The 26,770-nt window shown below is 43.3% G+C and overlaps 1 protein-coding gene across 1 annotated transcript; it reads right to left on the bottom strand.

The window, feature by feature from the left end:
- Positions 1 to 837: 837 nt before the first annotated feature.
- stc2a (stanniocalcin 2a) lies at positions 838 to 7,460 on the bottom strand. The gene is made up of 4 exons (XM_070837455.1): positions 7,322 to 7,460; positions 5,087 to 5,229; positions 3,952 to 4,163; positions 838 to 3,754 (listed from the first exon to the last, which is right to left on the bottom strand). Exons 1-4 carry the CDS (start codon positions 7,458 to 7,460, stop codon positions 3,391 to 3,393), a joined length of 858 nt encoding a protein of 285 aa, XP_070693556.1. The 3' UTR covers positions 838 to 3,390.
- Positions 7,461 to 26,770: the final 19,310 nt, after the last annotated feature.

A 26,770-nucleotide genomic window follows, 5' to 3' on the forward strand; every position in this document is an offset into this window, starting at 1 on the left:
AAGGCTGATTCACGTTGAACAGCAGGCAGAGGTGCTGATATCACAGTAGGTGCATGACATATTATGAGGTGGCATGAAGCCATCCTTCATCCCTGTCAGACTGTAGATAAACTGAAACTGGATTTGTGGGTCAAATTCCCATATATGGCTTGTGCAAATGCACTTCAGTTTGCTTAACTAGACTCTTAAATGAGTTAAAGCTCCACAAGAGCGGTTGGAAATCTACCTTTAAAATCAGAGCACTGTCTAAATGTTTAGTGAGCCAGCGTACACTGTTGGGACAACTCATAAAAACTGACACCCTGAACACACCCCAAGCATTGCATACAATCCAGAGCCGCTGACGTAAATGTTTAGGTCTTTCAATAGGGAGGATATTTCCAGTCCTTGAAACTTTAAACACAGCCCGTATTTCACTGTCAGAAAGGAGGCGGCAAGTCAAATGAGAATAGGGTGTCTTTTAACTTGTGCGTATACCTGAGACGACGAGGCCCTCTCTGCTAACCTGCTCAGAGTTCATCAAACGCCTTACCACTGAAGGCTTTTTCTTTCTTTATGAATTCTTAGCTTTGCTTTCATGCCACGATTTTATGCCACTTCAACATAAATAAAAACTATATTGATGGACACAACATGTACAAAATACAGACAAACATATTTTAATGATAACAAGATACATCAGACTTCATGAGTCCAAAGATTTCTATAGGATCATATGACCAATGTCTACAGGTGAGTTACAAACTTCTAGACCATGTTCTGTATTTTCAACGGTGAAAGCAGAGTCCTTTGTGGTTAACAGAGGAAGACACGTGATGTGGTGATGAGCACTAACAATACAGGAAACGTGGTTAGTTTTATTTTCCTCTGAACAGATAAAGAACAGCCATCCAAGCCACTACATTATTACAAAAAGCCATATCAAACCTAATGACAGAGAGCTGAACAGATTGTCACTTTACACACATACAGTACATTCTCAATAGGAGTAGCTTATGTCTCGTGCCGGGATGTCACAGGACTCCCAACTTCCACAACAGAATTAAAAAAAAAGAAAAGCCTGAAAGCCTCACTGATGATTCAGATCCTCAGAGCTTATAATAGTCTAAATGATTGGGATTTACCTTGCTGTAAAGGTTAACTGTGGTAAGGTAAAATTACTGTGAAAAACCCCTTAAGTGAGCCACAAAATCTGAGCATGTTTTATTGTCTTTTTGCACCAGTTGCTCCCCAGCATGTGGTGTAGTACGCTCACAAACTGCACTTTCACAGCTAAAAGCATGTGACTGGCCTGAAATGGTCAAAAGCCTGTGTCTGTGACCTAAAGGAGGAAGAGAAGAAGAGTAGGAGAATTAAAGATGGAGTGAATCGTCAAATTAAAAAAAAAAAAAAAGAAAAAAGTTGAGCATGTCTCTCTCCCTCTTGCTCCACTCCTCTCTGCCTCTCTGTGTTGCTGGCTTTTGGCTGTGGCCCAGAGGAATTCTCTGGTGGCCTCGGTAAATATAACATTTAGAATAACAGCGCCAGAGCCCCCGTGTGTGGACTTAACCCAGTTCCTGGGTCCTCGCTGCGTTGCCTGCGGCTCTAACGGGTAGAATAACAGGCCTTCGTGTCTCTCCTGACCTAGGTAAGGGACCATAGAGGAATAAGGGCTAATTTAGAGGGGCCAGAGATCTGGAGGGTTTCTGTAAAGCCTCTTTCCTCCCTGCTGGGACACCACAAAAGGGTAACATTGCTCTTCTGAAGAGGGGGCTCAAGCTGGTCCTAAGGAATATGTAGGGGTACGGTACTTGGTGCTGTGGTTGATAAGGACAACCAGGGTTGCTCGAATGAAATATCCTACACAGTAAGTCTGATTAGAGGGCGACTGCTCTGGTACCCTGGTCTTATGTCCTGACCCGCAGCGGTGCCACACAAACTGACAATCATCCAAAGTGCAAAATCTAAGACTTTTGTGGCTCAACATCATCATAAAACAGCTCAAAATTAAAATCTCCCCACCACACAGTATCACCCATTCACTTAAATCACAGAGAAGCGGTCACTGTGGACAATAACAAGTTTAGGCACCTTGATGTGTGTGATTTTACATGTGAAAGGACTTGAGCATCAAAAGCGGACAGAGCGTCCTCTCTTTGCCGTGCTTCACCGACAGTTAGACAGAATAACCAGCTCAAACAGAGTGTGTTAAACATTTGACAGTTCGGTTATGATTTGTGAACAAGAACAATGATGTCTCCCGAAGCTTTGAACGTGACATTAATCTGTAACGTCACTGAGACACAGTTTCTGACGCTCTATTAACAATAAATGAGAGTGACCCGATACTTTGTGCATCCAAATGAGACACATGTCAGAGTCGCAAGGACACTCATGAGACAAAAAAAAAAAAAAAAGAGTCCATAAAACCGCGTCTGCTGTGTCAGTATCCCATTCATTGCTGCCCAGACAGCAGTGCTTGTGATGCCATCAGTCTTGGCTCTCTTATTTCTAGCTTTGTGACAGACTTATCAATACATACACGTGTGAAATAACTGTCCATATTCATAGTATTACATTTGCATCCTCTTTAAAATGGATTTTCACTTTAAGAATGCACAAGTTTGTTGGCTTCGTGGCCATCATGCACTACAATTCATATGTGCCAGAACTGGACTTGAAACCTGTACAATTTGTATTTAACCATCAAATATCTATAATTATAATACACATTCCCACTCTGAAACAACAAATGGTGTATGTTACATATCTACAGACCAATGTGTGATGGGTGCAATACTGTGAAGAGAACAACAGACAGCACACCATATACTATGTCATCTATAGTATATCAGTATTGCATATTGTAACTATATTTATACATGTTTATATAAATATAGATAAGTATATTTCTATGTACATTTTGATATTTCAACATTGCATAAAGAATAAAATAAATAATACAAATATAATCAAATCTTACAGTAAGTATGATTTGAGAAATGCTATATTAGAGCCAAAATAGTCCTAACAGTTGAAATAATCATGATAATAACAATAATTATTATTCCATTTAAAAAAATTGTGGCCTACAGTCTGGCATAACAGTACAAGCTACACCACAATTACCCTGCAAGTTTACCATGTGGGACTGCTGGAATGACTGGAGAGGGCGGAATAAGGACAGGAAAGGTCGGGGCTTGTTTCCTTCTGCTCAGTCTGTCTGGGAATTTGTGTGTGTGGGCGTATGTGTGTGGGGAAGTGTGTGTGTGTGTGTGTGAGTGAGTGAGTGTGTGTGTGTGTGTGTGAGTGAGTGTGTGTGTGAGTGTGTGTGTGAGGGTGTGCATAAGTCTGCAAGCGTGGTTTTCAAACGTTGTAGGGGGTCAAAGGTCGGGGCAGTCTCCTGCGCTTTCACCTCCGGATGTCGGTGGCCTCGGGGTCCTCCTGCTCAGCCACCACTCCGGCCTCTGGGCTCTGGCGACGGGGTCCCTGACTGCGATTGCGTGGGTGAGCGTTGAAGCCCGTCTTACCGGATTTGTCCTTGTCGCCTTGCCGCGGTGGGCGAGGGTTCTCCGGCTCAGGGTGGGAGGGCAAGGGACGGCGGTGGTGCTCCACGGCGGAGCCGGCGGGAGATGGGGCGAGGGAGGAGCAGAGGCTCAGGCTGTCGCACAGAGCCCCCCAGTTCTGTTCACACTGTAGCCGGACACTCCGTGTCAATGCCTCCTTCACCTCCTCGCCACAGCTCAGCAGAATATTCACTAGCTCCACATATGGACTGAACAGAGAGAGGCAGATAACTCACATAAAGCTTATGATTTAGTATTTGGAAGCATGGTATTACAACTATACATGGAGGAACAGAGGCTGCTTAAACTGGCTTAAGAGTCCAGTGACCGAAGCAACCGGAGATAAAAAAGAAGGGAGAGGACAGGGAAAATGGATTCATACACACTGTCCAGACCAGCCACTCACCCTTTAGGGAAGAGATCTTGGAAATGGATCATCTCCACCATGACGGCCACATTCTCCTTCGCAGCAGAGCACAGGTTGTGTTTGATGTAACACTCTCTCTGGAGCTGAAACACCATCTCTTTAATGGACACACACTTCCTGCTGATGCAGCTGAACTTGTGCCGTAGCCCGTGCGCCATACATTTCAGAGCATCCTTGATGAAGGACTTCCCCTACGTGCACGCAGAAACACACAAGTGTTGAGTGAACTCTCAAGACAAAGTGAAACGTCACAGTTCACACATCAGCCACAGAAAACATTTTGACCTCTATATTATATAGTTTTAGTGCTTTGGCAATATTATGCACCTGTTCCAGTAGTGTTGGAGATTAGGTCTGATTGTGTTAGAGTGAACCTCGTATGAATGTGTATCTATATACACTGTTGCCCATAAAGTTGGAATAATTGTTCAATTTTGTCAAAGTCTGAATACACAGTTTGCAAAGGTTAATTGTGGTTTAAGTTTCACTGTGATATGTTTGAGAGTTTGATCAATAAAGTTGAGAAGATATACACTTTATTTATCAAGAATAAATCACATTGTCACAATCATTTCATGAGAGGAGGTAAAAAACATTTAATTCCAACTTTACGGGCAACAGTGTATTTCTAATAAAGAATAGGGGTGATGAAATTCTGCATGAATGGCAGTAAATGGCGTTTTTCTTCTGCTGAGGTTTGCTGGATTTGTCTGCCAAAGTTGTACGTTCCTAGTATGTGACCCTATAGACATATTAAGACCCCAGTCAGGCTTGGCTTGGCAGGGCTTCAGCCTCTGCTATGTATGAAAAGTGAGCTAACTGGGCTTATGGCCAACTGGCTCATGACCCTTGGTCCTAACTGTACATGCAACGGTCCACTGAGAGGGAAGTGAACTTCCCAAGAGAGGACAAGAGATTATGAGATGAGTGCATGTACGAGCGCAGTTCTAGAAACACTGACATGTTTCGAGGTATGTAGAAAAAAAAAAAAAGCACAAGTAAACAAATCCGTTCATGGATGACGAGTGTGGGGCAGTGAACCAGTGAAAAGGAAAAGGAATGTTGCCTCTGGTTATACCATTTCTGCAAACACACAGACAGACTAGTTTAGTACCTGAGAGTCAAATTTGCCAGCGTTGTGCAGGAACGTCATGCAGATTTCCTGTAGCCCTCGTATCTCGCAGGAGTTATTCTCAAAGCACTCAAACACACCACAGCCGACATCCCCTGCACTCACCAGGCAGTGCTGGATCTCAGCTGGAAAGAGAGAACAGGTTAGGGGAGGGACCTTATCATCTGTTCACAGCAGAGACGGCAGCAGATTGTTACAGACGTGTTGGCAATGAAGACCATACGGCTTGAAGGCACAACTCCACTTCAGCGCTGATTGCTGCACGAATCACAAAGCTGATGTGGCGTATAATTTCCACAGACACAGGCGGTCGTTCGTGTGCTCGTGACCTCGAGTCTGAGAGAGATAAGGGATGCAGGGCGGGGGGAGAGAAGTCTAATCTCCCAAGCTGAGGGGTTCCTGCAGAGGAACACTTGGTGACAGATATTACTGTGTCATTCTGCACCACAATCCATCTGCACTGCCTAGCATTGAGATGGGATGGTGCATTGCAGATACAGCCTTGACTACTTGTGGAGGAAACACAAATGCAGTCGTTCCTATTATCTGTCAACTAAATGTGCATCAACAAGTCTCTCATTATTGCCCTCGGAGCATACTGAAACCATAACATTAAAAAAAAAAAAGGTGCATCATTAGCTACTTGTAGGTGCAACAGCAGCAATGCAGGCAAAGAAACTTGGGAAATATCTAAGTATATGTCATGTGAATACATAATATCAGCTCCTGCACACCACTGGCCGGCTCTCAAGTGGCCTTTTTCTCTTTACTGCAGCCATGCAAGACAGGAATAAAATAGATGATTGAGGAGAGAAATTACCAAGAGAAAGTGAAGGTTTCTCTTTTAACCCCAAATTGCTGCCTGGGAGCTCCTATTATGAGACATCTAACCACCGGCAGGGAACCTGTCACAGAAACTGCTGCTCGGCCTGTGCGACATCTTCGAGAGCGTTTTGTTCTTAAATTAATATAACAAATTGCAGGTTAGGTTGGGAGCCAACAGGCCGTATGCAGTTTCAGTTTGGCTATGAGAACCCAAATTGTTGACCCAAGTAAAACATAATTACACGCGCGATTTGTCTTGGAGCTGATAACTGATGGGCGTTGAGGGCATTTTTTTTCCCCTCAGTCGGAAGTGCGCACCAGTTGCGTAAAGACGACCAGTCTTGACCACAGCAAACAAAGGATTAAATGTGATTTATTAGAAATCACGCTTGTCAACAAAGAGCCTCTGTTGGGGGGGCGGGGGGGGGGCAGTAGTAGGGGGAAGGGGAAGAGCTGCTGCGGGGTTTGTAGGCACAGAGTTGAACTTTAGTGCGCAGGAAAAGTGAGCCGCTGTCAGCAGTGCTTGTTTTGGCATCACGGGAATGTGCTTGGATCGTACGAGCTTGGCCGCAACGTGCATTGAATTACACAGTGGTGTTACCAGGGTCTCTGCTGTGAAACCTGCATTGGAGTTTGTCCCTATTTTTCAGCGCGGAGGCGAGATAACTATTATGCTGTAATATTTTGACACAGGTTCACATGGCGGGTCGCAAGTCATGCTGTGTATGAGGAGGGGAGGAGGGGGTGGAGGGGTGGGGGCAGCCAATGTAAAGGACAAGTTTCTGGGAAAAGGCAGCAGCCCGACGTGGTGTTAGTGCTTTGTGTTAATTAGTCAAATCACACGTGTCTTTTTATGGTATTTGAGCGACATGTCAAGAGGATATGGCTCAATAGATGAACTCCCGCTCGCCTTCAGCGCTGACCAACCACTGCTGCTTTACTAACCTGCTTGAGCACATCACCCAAGATTAATTTCATGAGACAACGCACGCAAAAAAGCCAGATTTCACCCAGAAACCCGGTGAAACTGTTACCTACAACTCGCGCACACACGCACACCAGCGCGCACGCACACCTAGATGCGCTGCCGTATACATTACCTATTACCTTGTGCCATTCTATTAATAGTTTACTAACATATTGGATTTCTGTCTGAGAGTATTTACAAGATATCGTCTTTCTGAGTAATCGAAAAGGGTCACCCGTGTGCGCCGCAGCGCCGGGATTAAGTTAAAAACAGCGGATTGCTCAAATCGCCAGGACGAGTCCCCAGCATGGTTTAATTTGCAGCCACAGAAACACGTGTACGGACAAACCTCACGTAGACGTGTGAGTAGTCGCACCAACCAACAATCTCCACATTCCTTATCTCCGCTGAGACTTATTTCTTACCTGTATTCTGCAGGGAGAGGCGTCCTTTCTGGCTCGCAGGCTTCTCCGGGAGGCTGTCATGGATATCAATATTATCCGATCCCACTACTTGCTCCAGCACTGACAAAACCAGCAGCGCCACGGCCAGTTTGACCAACATTGCGTCTCCGACAGCGCGCTTCGATTCCCAGCAAAGATCCGGCAGTGTGCGTGTGGGGATGCTGCCTATATTTCTCAGAGCCCCGGGTGTCAATTTGGATGAAGGAGTTAAGCAGGTGTTGTCGGTTGGGGCTTCACAACCAATCAGAGACGCAGACATCCACGTCCAAGGTTTTAGGGGAGTGTCCAGTGAAAGTCCCCTTTTTGCAATAAAACTGGCGCCATAAAGCAATATTCATGAGTAAGTTGAGTGTGACAGCTTTGGGGTGATTAAGCAGCGTCCCACAAACCATATCTGCAAAAATCAAACATATATTGTGCAGCATTTCCAATTACACTCAAGCATTGTAATAATCTTCCAGCAGCTCATGTGATTTGTACAATTTGAAAGATAACTTACAGATCCTGCTTGTTGCAGCAGTGAAAAGTCAATAGAAAGTCTGTTTTTGCCATAAAACTGGAACTCTTATTTAGGCTACAAGGCTGTGAGAGCGGTGGGAGGATCAAGAAACGCCGAGCTGGCCAGCAAACTGGTACAAAATTGAAGCATATGATGTCCAAGTGCTCTACATAAAAAAAGGCTCAGCTTGTGGATCTACTAAGTCATTAATGCAAGGTAGTAATTAAATCAGCTTCAGATGTCTGCAGTCACAGAAAGTGGGTGAAAAGTCTTTCATAACAGGAACACTCAGTGAAAATGAAGCATGCAGTATAATCTTGCAATCAATGTTCCAACAATAATGATACACAAACGAGTGGATGACAGAGCTGTATAAATAGACTATATTGATTTTGAGATCATGCTATAATGACTGCATACTTACACTTGAAGGGCCTCATAAAGAGTACGCCTTTAACTAACTTTTTTTATGGGGAAGTGAATATGAGGTGGTCTGTTACACAATGCCCAGTTTAGTCTGTGACAATAAGGTCTGCTAACCACTACTACAGAGCGTGATCTAAGAATAGAGGACCAACACTGGCTGGGTTGCACATTTGGAGACGTTTGAGGAATCTTTTTCAAGAGCAACACTTGAGGATGCCATGTGGAATAACTGCAAGCAGACTGAGGCTGCAGGAGGAACATAAAGTCTCTGTCTGCGAAATGTTTCCAGTGACCTAATGGCGTTACTACTCTCAGGTAAAGGCCTCTATAGGAGCCAGTGCTGCCGCGTCTCTCGTCATGCCAGAGGGCTGCCGGTGGACAGGAAACCGTACCGATGGCAGGAAGTGACCATCAGTTGCACTTGGGTCTCAAACCTCTAGGTGGCCCACTGATACTAATTGTCCCTTTCTTTCCGAATTAAAGCATAGCAGTGGAGAGACCTCACCGTGATAAACCCAACAACCAACTGTCTGAACTTCATTCACATGCCACAAACACATTCACACCATCAGAAATTTAGATTTTTCCTGCCGTCTGTTTAGTCTTGGGATTGTAGGGGGAAGCTGGTGCACCTGGAGGAAACGCAGGGAGACATAGAGGTGACATGCAAAGTATCCCAAAACACAGCCAGTGGCTTTCTTATCGCTGGTGGTTCACTGTTAAAATCGTCAGGTTTGAAACCTGGCGCAGTAATGAGGAGACGATGAGGCGGTTTAGTGTCTGCGTGCGACTGGGTGGGTGCGGGGACCCGAGTAAAACCCAGACCCTGAGACAAATCCGTTACGCTACTGCTCAGACGCCTCATAAATGAACATAGGGAAAAGACTGGCCCATGTGCATGTGTGTGTGTGTGTGTGTGTGTGTGTGAGACAGACAGGGAAAGAGACAGACAAACAGGCATCTGATTGTGGCAGGCCAAATTTCATAGATCTGTGACTTTGAAATCTGTTTATCATAACATTTCATTTATTTTCATAAAAATCCGTTTCATGGAAAGTTCTGGCTCTGTCTGATGGAAAAACTTTAAAACCCAGACTATATTTAGACCATCAATGAAATTAGCCTAGAGCAGGAATTGGACTCCCACTGTAACCTAACCAAAATGACGATCACTTATAGCTCTAAATATAGATAATTATTATCTTCAGACAGCAGTATCTATCGTTTTAATTGAGGTTTTTAGTCAGTGGAATGAATTCTGGAGAAGTCACCACAGCTGAGAAATGGGAGGTATTTTGGCCAGAAGATGGTGCAGCGTAGAAAACCTCAACACTTCAATATCCCCATCATATTATCATGGTGAATGTAGTGGACTTTTTCTTCTTTCTGATGATTTTGTCTTGCTTTTGTCTTCTCTTCTTGTGATTTTACTCCAAACACCTACATTAGCCTTGGCGTGATATTAGTAGAGTCTAATCTAAATGTAACAGGGCATCACTATAAGCTTTGTTCTCCTCAATAAAAAAAAAAAAAAAGTTGTTCCAGTCTGTGTGCCACAGATTGGCTTAAGTTTGACGAGCGCAGAGCGGAAATTGCAATGCAGCAGTATTTTCAAAGTCCACTGGATTTCCAGGAGGGTGTAGCGCACCGAGGCACGCGTCTGGAGATGGGCTTGGAGCGCATCCAGCTGTGCCTATGCCACAAACTGGAATCTCCTGCTCAATTCACGTCTGTTAAAAGCTGCCCACGCTGCGGACACACCCTCGATTTAGTCCAATCAGTGTCCTGCAGTGGACCACAGCCTTGTAATAGAGGGCGTCACCGCTGCCTACTGGTGCTGCATTCACGTGGTATGGGAAAAATAACCGCTAAAGGCCTTAAAATCAGGACCAATGGCATGGAGGCACTCAATTATTATGGTTATTTGGAGGCTTTTAAAATTCCTGTTATTAGTTTTTCTTCTAGGATTTTTAGCTGGCGATAGTCAGTTCACAGTGGACCAAATTTCAAATGAAGAAATGAATGCTTTGTCTGTATAAAATCTAATTTAGCCTTTATGACAAAAAAAAACTCACCACTTACTAGCCTTTTCCAGAGCTTTTAACCATTTTCTCAGCAGATTCACTGCTCGGTTATCTTCAGTATCTCCAAACTTATCTTATCTTCTTAGCTAGCTATTTCCATGAAAACAAGCCCAATAAGTGGGCCTTTTGTGTAGAAGTGGAATTTTAAAAAGATCTCCCTCGGGAAACGTAGTAGCCTACTGTTAAATTTCTTTTCATATTTACTAATTCCTTTGAATGCAACACAAAACGCCAAAGCATTGGCACTGGGAACAAGAACATCCAGGAGGTTGACTAACATGAATGAACGTCATGATTTAAAATTTAAACCATTAAATGTGCAATGAGAGAGCGGGCAGCATAAACAGACGTTTTCAGGGTACATTTGACAAAACAGTGAACTTTCAATCTGCTCATATCATTGTCATTAGCAGATGTAGATGTTCGCATATCCGTTTTTTGAGCAATTTAAAGACTATGCGTCCATTTCTGCTCAAAAGTTGAGTTTAACGGTGTCAGGGTGCGTGTTATATGCAGTCCTCCACCCTCCAAAGCTTCACCATTCACAACTTAACTGGCATCTGTTGGAGTCACTTGAATATTTGAGCACAATGCAGAGCTGTCACTGCCTGTAATGACAATCATGCCGTTTCTAAAGTGTGAGGACTGCCGTGGTCTGGCTGCTAAAGTTGATCGCATGACAGCTCGTGAGATGTGTTTTTTATTTCGATATTTATTCTGCCTTATTTCAGAGGCACTCAGAATCTATTTCATGTTCATGTTGCGTAAAGGCATTGTCTCCTTTTGGTGACACTGTCCAGAAAATAGACAACTATGCTTTGACAGCGGTAACATTCATTCACTTTGACTGCTGTACTGTAAACATACAGAAAGCAGACATGTGTTCTGAGTTGGGACCCCTGGGGCTCTGGCAAGTGATCAACCAATGAAACCACAACAGAGAGGCCAGGCTGGGGAGTGTGTGTGAGTGTGTTTGCATTTGTGTGTGAATGCGGGGTCACTTCACTGGGAGGGAGGCTTCTGTAACAGCAATTAATGTTACGAGTTTACAGACTCCGTATAGCACTTTACGGGAAGCATGTGGGTGTAATTCGGCTACAAGTTCAGGCTCAGTTGTGGAAAGATGCTGGACAGTAACTCCTGAGTGACTCCACAGAGACTTCATTCAAAATCGTGTAGCATTGTCTTCATTCACACTCACACACTGGGTTTTTGTACTCAAATGAGTTGCAATATGGCCCCAGACTGCTATATCATACAAGACTGAAATCCTTTCGGCATGAGCAGAAATAAATTCATTCTCAAACATCTCCTCTTTGTGTTCCTCAGTCTGGTACACATCTGATGTATACATATATGTGAAAATTGGCTCTCCAGTGAAAAATACGTCATGAATCTGCATTGACATTTGTGAAAAGGACAGAGTACATCCATCGTCTATACTATCGCTTATAGTACTGCTAAACATAATTTGCAATTTTGCAAGTAAAACAAATAAACAAAAAAATGCTTCAAGTGGTGTAACTGGTGCTAAAAGTGATGAGTAAACAATGCAAGGTGAAGAAGGTGAGAAGATCGAGATCGCTGTTAAATGTAAAGCTTCAGCCGTGAACAGTTTTAAAAAATCTGAGCTGTAAATAAAAGCTGAGCGTAAGTAATAAAAACCCCTCAGAGGAGAAAGAGCATGAGAAGGGAGCAGGGTCAGGCTGTGAGAAGAAATGTAAATGAAATATCACATGCCAAAGTCTTCGAGGAACCTGAAGATGATATCTTAGTTTCTAAATTTAGCTCAGTTTATGACTGTGTGCATTTGTGTGTGTGTGTGTGTGTGTGTTGAGTGTGTGCTGATGGTGTCAGGTGAAAACCTCACATCCCCTAAATGTTGGCGTCTCGGGAGCTGCGTTTAAGAAGAACATTCTTGTTTCAGCAGTGTGACAGTTGAAGAACTGTCTCTTCTCATTAAGGAACATGTAAACTTGAGGTTTTTCACAGCGAGTGTGTGCACTGCAGCAGTCAAACATGAGATTGTGTAAAACAGAGCTGCAAAATCTTTCTCTCTCTCTCTCCACCCCCGTCAATGCACTCTTTGGTGTGTTAACTCACCTGACTCGTGAAAAGAGAGGTTTTACTGGCCCAGCTCAGCAGGCCAGCTCTGGGTTCTGATTCCAACCGGTGTGAAAGCGCCACATCTCAGACCCTCACTTAACTTGCCTCAAACAATGTGCTATTATAGAGTGTGCTCTGTATGGGTTATATTGCTACAGCGCTTGCAGATTACAAAGTGCTCCGTCTCATTACTGTCCATATAAGCCCGCAGGCCCTCGCCAGCACAAAGGAGTGATTGAGTGATAAGGGGAAAGAGATGGCCCGTAGCTGCCCATGAGAACCCTCACCTTGGCTGCTCTAGCCTCGATGAGAGCCGGAGTGATGTCATCGTGGCTAGAGACACAGGGGTCGACCCCTCTGATAGGTGGTCATGCTGGGACAAAAGAGAGCAGCTTGGACACAAAGGCCCCATTTAATGAGAGTGAGACATGAGGCCAAAGCAGACTCCGTGGGTGGCACATAGTGTCATAGCTGCTGAAAAGACCGGTGAGCAATTAATCATCAGATTCAAGAACTGGGCAAAGGGCTTATTATGTAAGGTCAGTTTAGACAACATCATTGAGGCAAAGGGAGCCCTTCTGGGTTACACTTCGATTTGATCACACTGATCCCCCAAATTTCCCCTCATCCCATAATATTGGATCCAGGGATGCTATATTTATCATGATGGTCAGGTCCAACAATTGTGCAACATAATATGACACACTTACCCCTCATTAGAGATGAAGGGTCCTTTGTGGCAGCCTGACAATCATTAAAACTTCTCCCCTGGCTTGGCTTGTTTACTCTGTGGTAATTACCAGGTGATTGTGTAGCCTGTGACCCACATTCAGAGTCAGGTCAGCCAAGACATGGGGGATAATTGACAATGTTCAGAGAAGTGCACGTAGAGAAAGAGTGTTAGAGTGGATAGTCATTTGTTCCTGTCTCATTAGACTGTGTTAGAAGACAAGCTGGCTCACAGTATTCTTGCAGTGGAACAATACCTCTTTCCACTGTAAGACCAAAACGTAGGCTCTGGTGTGTAAATGTGTTTGAGAGGGCATATGGCAGCCTCGTTTATTCGTTTATGCATTCATTTATTCACTCGCTGGTTATATGGAAAATAAATGAATAAACGGACTCTGTAATGTATATGTCTTCCAGGTGAGCTCATTTTGACCGAATATAGCTTCTGAAGCATTTTTGGACCGCGTAGCTCCTCAGCTCCACCCATTGCACCTGTCCAAGTGAGCACACCACTTCTCCTGGCAGCGCTCCTACCATGACAGAAACAAGTGACTGACTGCCTCCTTTAAACACACACACACACACACAAACACAAACACACACACACACACACACATAAAATCTCTGCACCATCTTGAATCCCTCGCCATGTTATACAGCGGTCCAGTGTTTTTGTTGTCATCCCAGAAGTAAGCTCCCCACTGCTCACTTTAATGAGTTTCTGAATATGGTTTATCAAATCTGAAAATCTGCTTATTCTATTCAATGTGTTTATTATGCTATTATCTCCACAATGCAACACTGGCCCAAACACAGCCAATAAAAGCTAATGCTAGGCCAACCTGTGAAAAACTAATAGGTTGCGCGCCCCCAGCACCACAAAGCCTGGCAAACTAAATTGAATCTGGCGGTTCTCTCAAATTTCTGTCGCACAAGGCACTGTGAGGTCTTCTACGCTGCTCGATCTGGGTCTGTTTGTTTAAACGTGTCCGCACAAGAACGCAAACGCAAACTTGATGAAGCCTAAAACACGAGGCAAGTTGCATGACATTGTTGACCAATTGCAGGTGAGGCGCTGTAATGGGATGGTGAACGAGGCTGTGTAAAAAAAAAAAAACTGGACCAATTAGATTTTCTAAATTCTTTTAAAGAAACCTTTAAAGAAATATTAGTATATTGAAAAGAGCACCATTAATAGTGTGTAGACACATTAAGGAAGGAGTAATGTGATGGTTCTGAAACAAACCTCGTTGTTATTCAGTTTGCGACTGTTAGCCATAACTCCTGTTTTCACAACTGGTATGTTTGATGGAGTATTTCACCTCAGAATGAAGAAAGAAATTGACTTAAACTCGTGTTAACCACCAACATCATTTCAGCCCTTTCAGCCCCATTTAAATTGTGAAACAGCTGCTAAAAAAAGTCCAACAAAAAAAAAGATAACTCACTGCTGGGTTTTAGCGCCAAAACCTCAAAGTAACAATATTTAATCTCCATTTCACCAACTTGGTTTCATTGGGTTGTTACAAGTCATCGGTGTATCAGATTCTGAAGGAGAAATATCCAGACTTTTATTTGTGTCTGTGATTATCCAGTGCTCCTCAGACACATCTTGGACCCTGTAAGACTATGCATTGGTGAGCAATAATAACCCTTTCAGGCAGCTCATTAGAAAAGTGTTGTTTGACATGGCTTGATTGGAGAGCATTGTTTCTATACTGGCGCCTGTGTTTACAGAAAACAACATTGTTATGGTGATAATATAACAGCCTTACATAAACCTACCTGTTTGTAAAGCATAAAGCATTTTATTGTACTGTTGAAGACTACCATATGCATTTAGCCTTTTTTTTTTTTTCTTATTTGGAAAGAACCCCCACCAAGGAAGGAACTGTTTTCTGATAGTGGAATAAATAAAGCACATGATATATTTAGAATAGTTGAGGTTAATTAGCCAGCTCATGAATTAGTGGTTGGGTCCAGATCAAACCAACATGTCACAGATGCTTGTGAACCTCACTGCCATGAGGTTACAATTGTAGGATGTTTTGGGATATTTGTTGTTTACGATGTGTGTTCTACAGTTAGGGGTAATTGATTGCTGTGATGGTGTGTGTTGGAACATGTTGTATTTTTCCGTAAGGCCAGCGGGAGAGGGGGCAGGGCTGCTGCAGCAGATAAAAAAGCCTTCTAGGACCGTCCAACCTTCCCAGGAATTCCCAGAATTCCAGTTCCTAATTATGACATCCGTGGAGCAGAGGCCCAACAACCCCTCCCACCACCCCCCATCACCCCAACACTGCACACAACGCACACTTGCGTGAGCACATGCACGCACGCGCAAACACGTGTACACATTCCAATTACCCCTCTACTAGCATCATCACAGATGAGGGACGGAAAGTGATGGGGAAATGGAGGGAGAGGCTGGAGAGAATCAGAGCAGAAAGAGGAAGATAAGAAGGCAATGAAGGAAGAAGGGGTAACCTGCATGGCCGGGAATGGCTTAAAATTGATGTTTCAGTCATTGATATTTCCCGCTCTGTCTGTACAGGTATTTCTGGGCTAAGCTGAACATGGCGAGGGCAAGCATTCCTCAGGTTGGCCCAGTTCCCAAAAGGCTCTGGGATCAAATAACAGGTCTTCTTAAAGGTAAGGAAATACATTACCTCCACATTTGAGGTTTTTAACCTTACAAAATTATAACTGATGACACATTTTCTTAACATGTCCGATTGTATTCATCTGCCCAGGCATGTACGTATGTACGTATAATTGATTGACTAACTGATTGATTAACAAACTATGTTTAGTTCATTCATCAATCCACTGGGATGAGTAAAATGTATCCCCTACCCACTCGGAGCTGCTGACTGATTTAAATTGAACGAAGCTAGGCCAATCTCAGTGGTCAATACAGCGCAATGACAAAAGTCCTTTAAGTTTTTCAATGTTAAGTTAAACCTTCCCTGACTAATATTTCTGGCCACTTGGGGGCATCAGAAAAAAGCTCCAAACACAACACTCAAATGTTGTATTATCACCTTTTAAATTGATGTAGTCTGCACATGTACAGATGTTTTTGAAAATGTTGTTTTTTCTCTCTTTTGGTCTCCAGTGGACTAATGGTGGAAAACAGACTTCTGGCTTTTGGAAAATGTCTTCCACGGTGGAGATCTTAAAAAATGTTTGCCTGTGTCTGTGGGGACAGGTGAAATGGAGCCTTAGGGAAACGCTGACATCATGACCTCAACTTGCGCACAGGAGTTGTTTATATGTATTGAGCATGCACCGTGAACCCAAGATGGCGGGCTACAAGTTTGTTTATGTGCGTTCAGTACTGTTATGTTTAATTGCATGTTTACAAGGCAACCTAACATTAATTCATACACCACCGCGCTGAGGTGAATAAAATGATGTCAATAAAAAGATGAATATATATATAGCGCCTTATTGCACCTTGTCGTCTGTCCAAATATAAGAATCAGCTTTGTGTTTTGCTCTCATCATCATTGCCTTTACAATCCCCGTACGCTCAAGAAGACGCTCAGTAGGCATGCTCACACTGTTCCTCTATGGCGTTTAATGTAACATACTGTTGCTACCTACTGGCCTGCCACGTGCTTATGTGAACGTTTTCAATTGTTTTTGCAATGTGTGTGTGGGGGGGGTGTTTTTAGAAATATACTTATACTTGTGGATGTGGCTGTAATGGATGCATATTTATACATTGTGCAGATATCATTCATTTTCATTCATTTTATAAGAATATTATTCATTTTGAGTCGTGTTTCCAGGCACCCATTCTCCTTTTTGCTCTGTTTTTGGTTTCTACCAGCTCTTAAGGGATAACAGTGATGAGAGTGAGCCAAATAGTGAAGTTGCGGGTGAAAAATCAAAACAATATGCTGAAAGATGCTAAAATGCTCTCTAGAGCAGAGAGGATAATAATTCTCTGAGATCACTGTGAGAGAACCTTTTCACATACAAAATAACTTTCAGAAGAAAAAAATAATCAAATTCCTTATAAGCTATGAACTATTGAACATTTTGCTGCCACATTTACCATTCACAACAAGCTGTATAGGGCTGGTTAACAGGGTTGTCAGCGTGGCTTTATGTACAGTCTCTTCATTTCATGTGCCAGAATCGCTTTGGGACACAAATTCTCTGGTGTGAGGCGTGGGAGGTATGCACTGAGCACGGGTGTTTCTGTTTGCTCTGTACATTTTGTTCCTCGGGGAAATCTCACTGATTAAGTGCTACTATTTTGACAATATGTCAACTCACAGGGAGTGAAGATGAATTTAGGTGCTTGGCAGTTCTGTAAACAGCATTGCTGACCAACATGTTCCCAACCTCATCCCAATGCCGTCGAAAAAAAGGGTCAGAAGACTGCCTATTTTAGTGCTGCTGTCAGACTGTAAAACTGTAATGAATCGTTTTAATTAAAACCCATGAAGTGCCCTCTCTTTTTTCTTTTTTCATTTCTCATCTAAATAAATCGCTGGTGTAGCATCAGTGAGTGTGCATGAATTCTCTATGACACAAATATACCAATTCCTAAAATGCATATGTATGTTTCTTTATTTTTAGGATCGAGCCCCCAGCCAGACCACTCAGTGAGTCGCCGTGGGGATAAAAGGGCCCTTTATTAGAGATGGCACACAGGGGTCCTTCATAAGGTCCACATGGGCACTTTATAACATCTGACATAAGCATTTGTGAGTGTGGTTACCGATGCTTGCGGTTCCATCACTGACGCTGCGTGGCTGATGGAGTCCAGTCTTATGGGGTTGGAAGGTTCACTCTTACTCACTTTCTCTCCCCTCCACTGAAAGACAGAAAAAGGGAGAAAGAAACTGACTTGGTAAACATAGAACTAGAAGAAGGAGGAAAGGCTAAATCAAAATCTGATGCTGGACCAAAAACACACAGAAGCAGTTGGATAAAGACCATGAACTTCATATAAAAGCTCTAAGGGGGCTTCAGCCAACACAAAAGAAGCTACTAATCATTGTTAGCCAATACTATATTGGTCTGCATCGGAGGTGTTGGACCAATTTATTAATGTGCTATACAAAGCAGTTCAATGCATGTGGGTGTTTTCTGATCCTATACCTCCATCAGCAAGATGGCCCATTTGTCACTGCTTTTCAAAGAAAAATTGCATGTGACCAATACAAAAATGATTCATATCACCATTTCTGATTGGGCACCCCTATGGCTAATGTTTGATTTGGTTGCTATACTTGGTTAAGGTGAGGAGAAGGTCAAAGGTTAAAACAAGGCTAGGAGTCTACATCCATGCCAGCAGCACTAGGAGGATGAGCATAGCAGTGCTAGCGTAGCAGTCTTAGTTTAGTGTGTTAGCATATTAACATTTGCTAATTAGCAGTAAACCCAAAGTACTGTGTGAAGTAGATCAGCAAAGATATTACCAAAGTTTCATCTTTGAATATCTGTACCAAATGTCAACCTCATACGCTGTCTGACTAAATAAAGATTAAAAGAGTGCTTCAGAGTGCTTCATCCTCTGAGAACCACGAATGCCTGTACAAAGTCTTATGGCAATCCATCCCGTATTTGTCGAAATATTTAACTCTGGTCCAAAGTGGTAGACTGATCAGCCAATGGACTGACATTGGTCAGAGCCCTGCCACGAGCAAAAAACTTCTTGGTGAAGGTTAGAAAAATATTGTGGTTTGGGTTTTAAAAAACCACATGGTTAAGTTTAGTGGAAGATCATGGTCATGGTGAAAAAGAAAACAAGGCTGACAGCTGGTAGTAAAAGGGGATGCAAACAGCTTGTGTCACCCAACAATCCATTCGGACCCCTTCCCTGAGAGATTTTTTTGCGGTGCTTTAACAACATCACGTTGCTTCCACCTTTGCTTCTGACAGACAACAGCCATAATTCGCACGGCCTCACAAGGTCCCTCTCAGAAAATCATAAACAGAGGTCATTTAAGGCGTTTGAACAAACAACCGGTGCTGTAGTTTGTCTTGTGAGGACCAGTCTCCAAATTTAGCCAATGTCTTCCAGGTCAGGAATGTTAGATAACCTGCTACCAGTTTTCCGGCCGTGCCTGAGTGTTTGTGTTTGTGTCTGTATGTGTGAACATTCCTTGCATGGCCAAGCATTAGAGCTGAGTGCACGGGGGTGGGGGGTACTGTGGAGTGCTTGTAGATCAACTCAGTGAACCCTGGAAGGCCGGTTCATCCCTCAGTCCTTCATCATTACCTTGTGCTGAAAGATCACAGTAAGAGCGAGGGAGCAGGCTGCTGTCGGTCGTTTGTGCATATACAGAACACACTTTTATCCACCGCGCAATCCCTTAAACCCCCACGTATCCATTGCCTCTGAGCACCTTTTATTGACTCATGTAATAAATCTGCTCTCTGTGTGCTTGGTTGGATTTCAACACAAAGGCCTAACTAATTTTTTCATGTATGACTCTGGATTTCTTAACCTTTTTGATGCTGATTTTAGGTTCCCAAATTCTATAGGTTGCAATTCTGTTTTCAAGAGCATAGAAGAAACTTAATTTATCTAAAGTTCCCTGATTTTAGGCAGAATATACCAGACGTTCATGTATCAGTTTGACAAATCCCCTGTGACCCTGTTTGCATATTAAGCAACCACAAATAGCATCTCGCCCCCTTGGTTGAAAACTCTGCTGTAAACATTTAAAGCTCTGCTGCTGTTGTGCAACAAGTTGAAATAAACTCGATCCGTAAGTACTTGTTGTACTTGTTGCAATGTTGATGTCTTCCTCCATCATGAACCTCTTGTTTGGCTCTGAACTCTCCATCAGCGGAGACCACATGGCAGAGTGAATCATTTTTAAGGTCCAGGGAGCCTCAGCACAGCGAGGTGCAGCTTAGTTTTCATGACATTGCGATGGTGGGCGCCACTCATCTTCATGGTTGCGGATTCAAACCCCCAATCTGATGATTACGCTGTCTTGGCCATCCCAGCGTGCGTAGTCATACCTGTGGGTTGGATGGGAGCTGCAGACAGCTAGTGAATTGAAGTTGAGCGTTTATGGTGTGAGAAGCAGCCCCGGGGTCTAAACGTGGTCTTAGTGGAGTCTGTCACGGTAGGTTTGGTGAGAGAGGCAGACAATGGCTCCTCCGGTGCCTCTGTGGTTACAGGCTTCTGTGGTCTGAGCTGATCTAGGCTGCGGTATCACATGATTCGAGTTAGCTTAAACCTATATGTCTGTGGGCTAATGCCTCTGGTTAACTGGCTAGCCCGTCTATATGTGTTGTGGGTTAGATTTAGCTGCTAACCCAAGGCCAGACTTCTTTGTGAGATCTAAGCTGGATGAAGTTGCTGTGTGGGCTCTTTGCTGGTTGAATGTGCGACGTTGGTTTGGGTTAGAGGGAGTTGGCCTGAGGAGCTGAGGATGTAGCAGACATGCACAGTGGTGGGAAATATGTGGTAATTATTGTGTTCAGGACTGCCATCTGTCAACTCTCCCCTTCTAGATATTTACTGGACTCGCATTCCTCCTGCTGGGTTGGTGGATGGGATGCACTTTACTGTGTGTGTGTGTGTGTGTGTGCATGCGCGCTAGTATGTGCGCTCTAAACACACGCATGCCGTACATAAAGTGGTGCATATGGTGCGTACATCAGATTCTGTGCCCTGGGCCATCTTCCATCATAATACCTTATTGTCCAATTCTTCTTCTCTTCCTCTCTCTCTTCCCTTTTCTTATTTTCTCATGGTTTATATCTCCGCTACAGATTCAGTTTGTCTTTTTGAGCTATTTACATTTTTCAGGGACGCAGTTATTCATTGAATATACAAATATAACTCAGTCTGTTTATGTGTTGTGTGTATGTTAGATTCCAAACATTCCCCTTGTAATGATGCGCAAGGCATTAGGTGCATTAGTTGTGTCTGCTGGAGGGCGGAGGGGGATGAATGCTTTCCATTAGAAAAACAAAATCCTTTTTTACATTTTTGGTTTGTATAGCTATCTGCAGTCTGTCCAAGAAAAACAATAAGAATAAGAAAATAAGAAAATCTGCTTCACTGTCTTCACTGTTGGTTTTAAGTGTACCTGTCATGGTGTCAGCTGGGTTCACCGACGCAATTTGAGCAGAGCTCTTGGCTTTGCTTATGGAAATCCGTTGAGAGCTTATACATGGGCATTTAACTTTTCGGCTTGTGCTCTCTTGCTGGTAGAAATCGATTAAAAGTTTGTTTTTGAACTGATTTGACTCTGCAGGGAGTGATGAATAAATGAATACAGATGAAGAATGATTGGCGCTTTGCTTTCTCCCTGTCACTTTCTGGCTCTACCTCTCTCTGTCTGATAAAAGACGAGTGGTCCCGGCCTCAGGAGGAAGTAGCTTTAGTGGCATCGCCTGTGGAGCAAGAGCTGATTTGGAGGATTATTATAATCCACTTAGCTAACAAGGTTATTCTTTTACCAAGAGATGTATGGTGCAAAAGAAAATAATGCACAAGAGAGACATATGGGACAGAAATAAAGGCAGAAAAAGATGAAAATGATGCAAGAGAGCCTCTCAAGAGACAAGAGATAAACGTGCACGCATTGCTGCTATTGGGCTGAGATGTTTCTTGTAGCTCCACATAGGTCTACCTACCATCCCCTCGCAGGCCCTGGATGTGCGGTGATGTCAGAGGAGCGACTTATGTCTGAGAGCTGCTCTTGGCAACAGGCCAGACAGGCTGGTCAGTAAACACGGCTCTGATCCCCTGTAGCGTGTTTGATGTTTGAAGTATATACAGCAGGCAAGGCCTGAGCAGTGGTCTTGGCTGTCATGGTGGGACCCTTGAAGGAGTCTGTGTTGTTATAGGAAGGGTCCCAAGCCACGGCATTAGCTCTTATTCCCCACAGCCACTCATGACAAACCAACAGGCTTCAGATGTGGCTTTTCCACACACACAAGAGCAGAGTGGGTCAGACTAATATTTTATAGACCTGTAAAAACAGCACCATAAACAGAGGCTTCACTGAGTAACACATGGGGGTCTTGTCCTGTTAACCAACAACTCAAAGAGGCAATGATTTTTGTGTATGTGTGTGCAGCTATTAAAATTCTGTCATCGTGATGTTGAGTGAGGTATGTGATTCTGTGTATGTGAACTCAGCAGTTCATAAGACCTGGGAGTAGGTGTTGCACATCTATAGCATTCAGTGTGGATGTAGTCTCCTCAGCACCGTGTCTCTGATGACTTTACTGACATCTCAGCTTTTCCTTGAAGGTCTGTGTTTCTCATGGCAATAAACTTTACTTGTTGGCTTCATCTCCCATTGGCTTGACTTTCAAAATCACACTTTCCTAAATCAAAAATTCTAATGAAATATAGTTCTCTGAAATACTGTATGGCGGTGTGTTCCCAGAATGTGTTGTTCCTAGAAAACTGGGTGCTAAATCTCAGGAATGCATCTGAAACCAAAATGTGGGCCAAATGGTTTCTACGAAAGCCAAACTTGACAAAGCAGATTGACACCAATACTCTTGGGACTATCAATAGACAGCATTATAGTGGGCAATGGGGCGGCGAGGTGCACGAGGGGAGGGAGGGGGGGTGTCTTATAACGATCGTGTTGCACATGATGTGGAGTGCTGAGATGATTGATCCACTGAGCGAGCATTCTCCCTTAGCAACCTTAATGCGCTAGGTGGTGGGCACTGAAGGCGGCATTGTTTTCTGAGTCACACGCATGCACGCACATGCACTGCCGCCGTGCAAAGCCAAGCATGAGTGCCACCACACATGAATGGAGATAAAAGCAGTGAGTGCCTGAGGTTTCCAACGTGGCTGTGTTATATGAGTAAATGATTAATCCGCATAGTTGGACCCTGTCTCCTGTCCGCAGCGGCATACTCCAAGGCCACACAGCTGGTACCAATTTGCATGCCCCCGCCACATCATGATCCAACTGCATGTGTAGGAATCATGGCTTATCGCGGCAGTAATTCACTCCTTCCTCTCATGCCGAGGCTATTCTTGGCCTTTCTGCCTCTTTATTTTTAGTCACGGCTGCTTCTCTGGGTCATTGAAGTGGTCTTGATGTGGTGTGTCAGCTCAAAGCAATGGACCCCAGGTCCTAAACTGTCATGAATCACCTTTGGGTTGCATGCTCCATCGCAGTCACAACCTCTCTGACCAGCACAAAAACTGCTCTGTGTTGCTTTGTTCCTCTTAAAAGCTGCAGATGTTACCACTCACCTGGATGTGGTGGAACCAAGAATGTGTTGTGTTTTTTAGCTCTGCCGTGTGACTGTTCATGTGCGGGTGTACATTTAGATGCGTGCATGTTTGATTCTGTCCTTTAGCGCATCAGGTTTAAATGGTATCTTGCACAGAAGAATCTGGGCTCCATTAAAGGTCTGGCTAATGAAAGCACAAATAAAAATAGACTGATAAATCTTCATTTGAGTGTGTATTCTTTAAAGACTTCAAAGTGGTCCCTGATAGGACATGCGCTGCATTTCCAGGCTGCAGCAGACCCTGAGGTGACCTCACAGGAGGACGGACGGCCCTTGGGCTTCTCATTTGATGACCTCATTCACCATTCGGCGGGAAATGAACTCGTCTCCCCGTCCTCTGTGTCTTGGCTCATCCCCGGGTTCCTGGGTGGACTGAGAGCCACAGGGAACATGGAGTGCATCCCAGATTAACATAATGGAGTTAATTGATCAACTAAAGTTCAGTTGGGGGACAGTCTTTGAATGCACTCACTCCATTTCTGTTTGTTACTCACTGAGGTCCAAGATTACCTCACTCCATTCATCGCTTCATACCTGAATCTGAGCTCTAGGTCACATCAGATAGTAATGACAGCTCCCTTTGTCTCTCTCTGTTGCCTTTTCTCTGTTCAGCTCTCTTATTACTGTTGAGGTCAGAGGAAACCAACGGCAGATTTTGGGATAAATGCAGATGTAACATTTCTAAAGATATTAAAAGAATTGTGTGACATACTGAGAAATTATTTTATTTACCTTCTTACTGAAGGTTAGATGAGAAATAGAAAACGAGACATAGTAGGTTAACAAGCAGGCGGCTTATTGTTAGGAGGTATTTACACACCGGTGCTACGTTGAGTATTAGGTTCACATCATTACTTTCCTTCTTTTGTGGGTGGGGGCTGGCCAATGACCATAGAGGCCCAGGTGTATGAAGTGACAGCAGCATGAAGTGTCGACTGTTGTCGAGCTACTGTTGGAATAACAAAGAGCCTACGCCTGTTTGCTACATGTCCTCTACTGACAACTGTTGAGCTGTCTATTGTGTTTTTGGCCAAAGTTACTTGAACAAAAAAAGTCAACAATGTTCGGGCGGGCAATTTGAGCTAGCTGTCGATGCTAACACGAGGTAGGCCCCAAACAGCCCACTGCCAGGCAAACTTCACTTCTCACTTCTTCAGTAACCACACACACACACACACTCATGCACACACAATAGGACTTAGTGTGGACTTCCCACTGACACATGGCAAACTGTAACTAAAGAATACTAACCTACCCCTGACTCTGATCCTAACCTTAACCATCACAGAACAAATGTTCTGACACTTCTTTTATCAGCAACAACAACATAGTTTAGAAAAACGTCGGGGCCAGAGAAATGACCTCACAAGACACTTTGGCCCCACATTGTAAGTGTGTTACCACATCTCAGGCCCCAACAAATACATAATACTAGAATACACACACACACACACACACACACACACACATTAGGCTAGTTAGAAAGTCACTGTAGCCAAGACACCATTTAAGAGCTGATTCTTATAACAGTTGACAGCTAGCTTAATGTTAGCCCCAGTGACTGTACGCCAATTGCCAATTGCCAATTTAAAACTGAAAAAACACCAAAACATAGCTGATTCATGACTGTAGGAAAAGCCACTGAAGGCTATCTAGCAGCTAAAAAGAAACATTATGTAAATAAGACAACATGACAATTAAGATGCTGGAAGCGGATGGCAAAGTAAAGCAACAACTAATGGCCAATGTTTATACAGCAGCCAATGACCTTTGACAAAGTTTTGGGGGGGTGTGCATGGGCGATGAGAGGACGTGTGAGGGATGAACTGAGGTCCTCCTGTCCTCCTGCTTACTGGCTTATGTAGATCAGTGTTCCCTCATTAAAATGTCTCCACAGGATGAACCTCGTCTTCAGCTTGGGGAGCCACCACAATCTCTTTAAAGGCTTGATATCAGCTTCAAATTAGCTTGATAATGTGTGTGCATGCATGCGTGAGTGTGTGAAAATGTGTCTGTATGAAAGAGAGAGAGTGAGGGACAAAGAATGGGAAAGCAGAGAGAGAGAAAAACTAAGAGAGGGTTACTCAAAGTAGCTCCTGTTGTGGCAGATAAGCTGCCATCGGCTATTCAGGGATTTGCCAAGAATCCATTTTTATTATCAGAGTTACTGTTAATTACTTCTTGGAAGAAAAATATTTCATTTGCATTTATGCATTTTATGATTTCAATCTCCTTAATCGTTGTATAACTGTGGAACCAAAAAGCCTAATAAGTTATAACTAATGGCTTTAAAAATTGCCCCTCCTCTTAACTTAGTCATGCTTTATAAATCTGTAAAATGTTATAGTTATCACAAGTCCCTTTTGGCTGGTGTTTGTTCTCCCTCAACATGACACCTTACCTTCTTGCATTTTGTTTAACTACACAAGCTAATTTTAATTCAACACTACAGTTTGACCTCCAGATTGTGTTACCATCTGGAAAAGAGCTCGGGAGTAGCTTTAGAGCATTCAAACCATAAATAACAAACAACTACATTTACAATATCAGACTTGTAAATGTAAATTTGTGATGGAATAACCCTTTAATAGTGTGTGTAAGTAATTGATAAAGGATTATGAGTTTCTCACATTATAATGAGCAGTCATCTCTGCAGTTATCAATGGGATTAAGTCATTAATAAAGGGTTATTCCACCACTATCTGGTTTTGCTGCATATATGTTAATACATTCTGAATAAACTGATTTTGTTTAGATGCCCTGCAAACAAAAAGAGATTTTTCTGAGTTCAAATGTTTTTCCAATGTATGTCCAAATTGTTATTACCGTTATTGTTACTGGTCAAGGAGCAGATAGAAAAAGATTCAGCATTTTGCTCTCTTGCCAGGAGTTAAGGTTGGAGCCAGGCAGCGATTAGCTTAGCATAGCATAAAGACAGGGAATGACTCTGGAATCTCGTCACCGTGAGGTTTCCAGGCAAAAAGCGAGACTCGATGAGGTCACTGTGCCGGGCCGATGGTTGCCAATGGCTTGTGTGAAAATCACTCCCTATTTACGAGTGCACTTCATTTACTGTCTGCCACATTAGTAAGTCTGAAATCTTGATTCACTACTTAATTTTGATTTACACCATTGAGGGTCTGTCATTAGTAGTGAATCAATCATTTCTCTACATTTAGGCAGAGCCAGGCTAGCTGTTTGGAGTTGCTTTCAATCTTTGAGCTAAGCTACGCTAACCATATCCTCGCTACAGCTCCATATTTAGTGTTCAGGGATAAAAATTAGTAGTAATAGTAGTATCTCATC

The sequence above is a fragment of the Pempheris klunzingeri genome, chromosome 9 (assembly GCF_042242105.1).
Source record: "Pempheris klunzingeri isolate RE-2024b chromosome 9, fPemKlu1.hap1, whole genome shotgun sequence".
Classification (NCBI taxonomy): Eukaryota; Metazoa; Chordata; class Actinopteri; order Acropomatiformes; family Pempheridae; genus Pempheris; species Pempheris klunzingeri.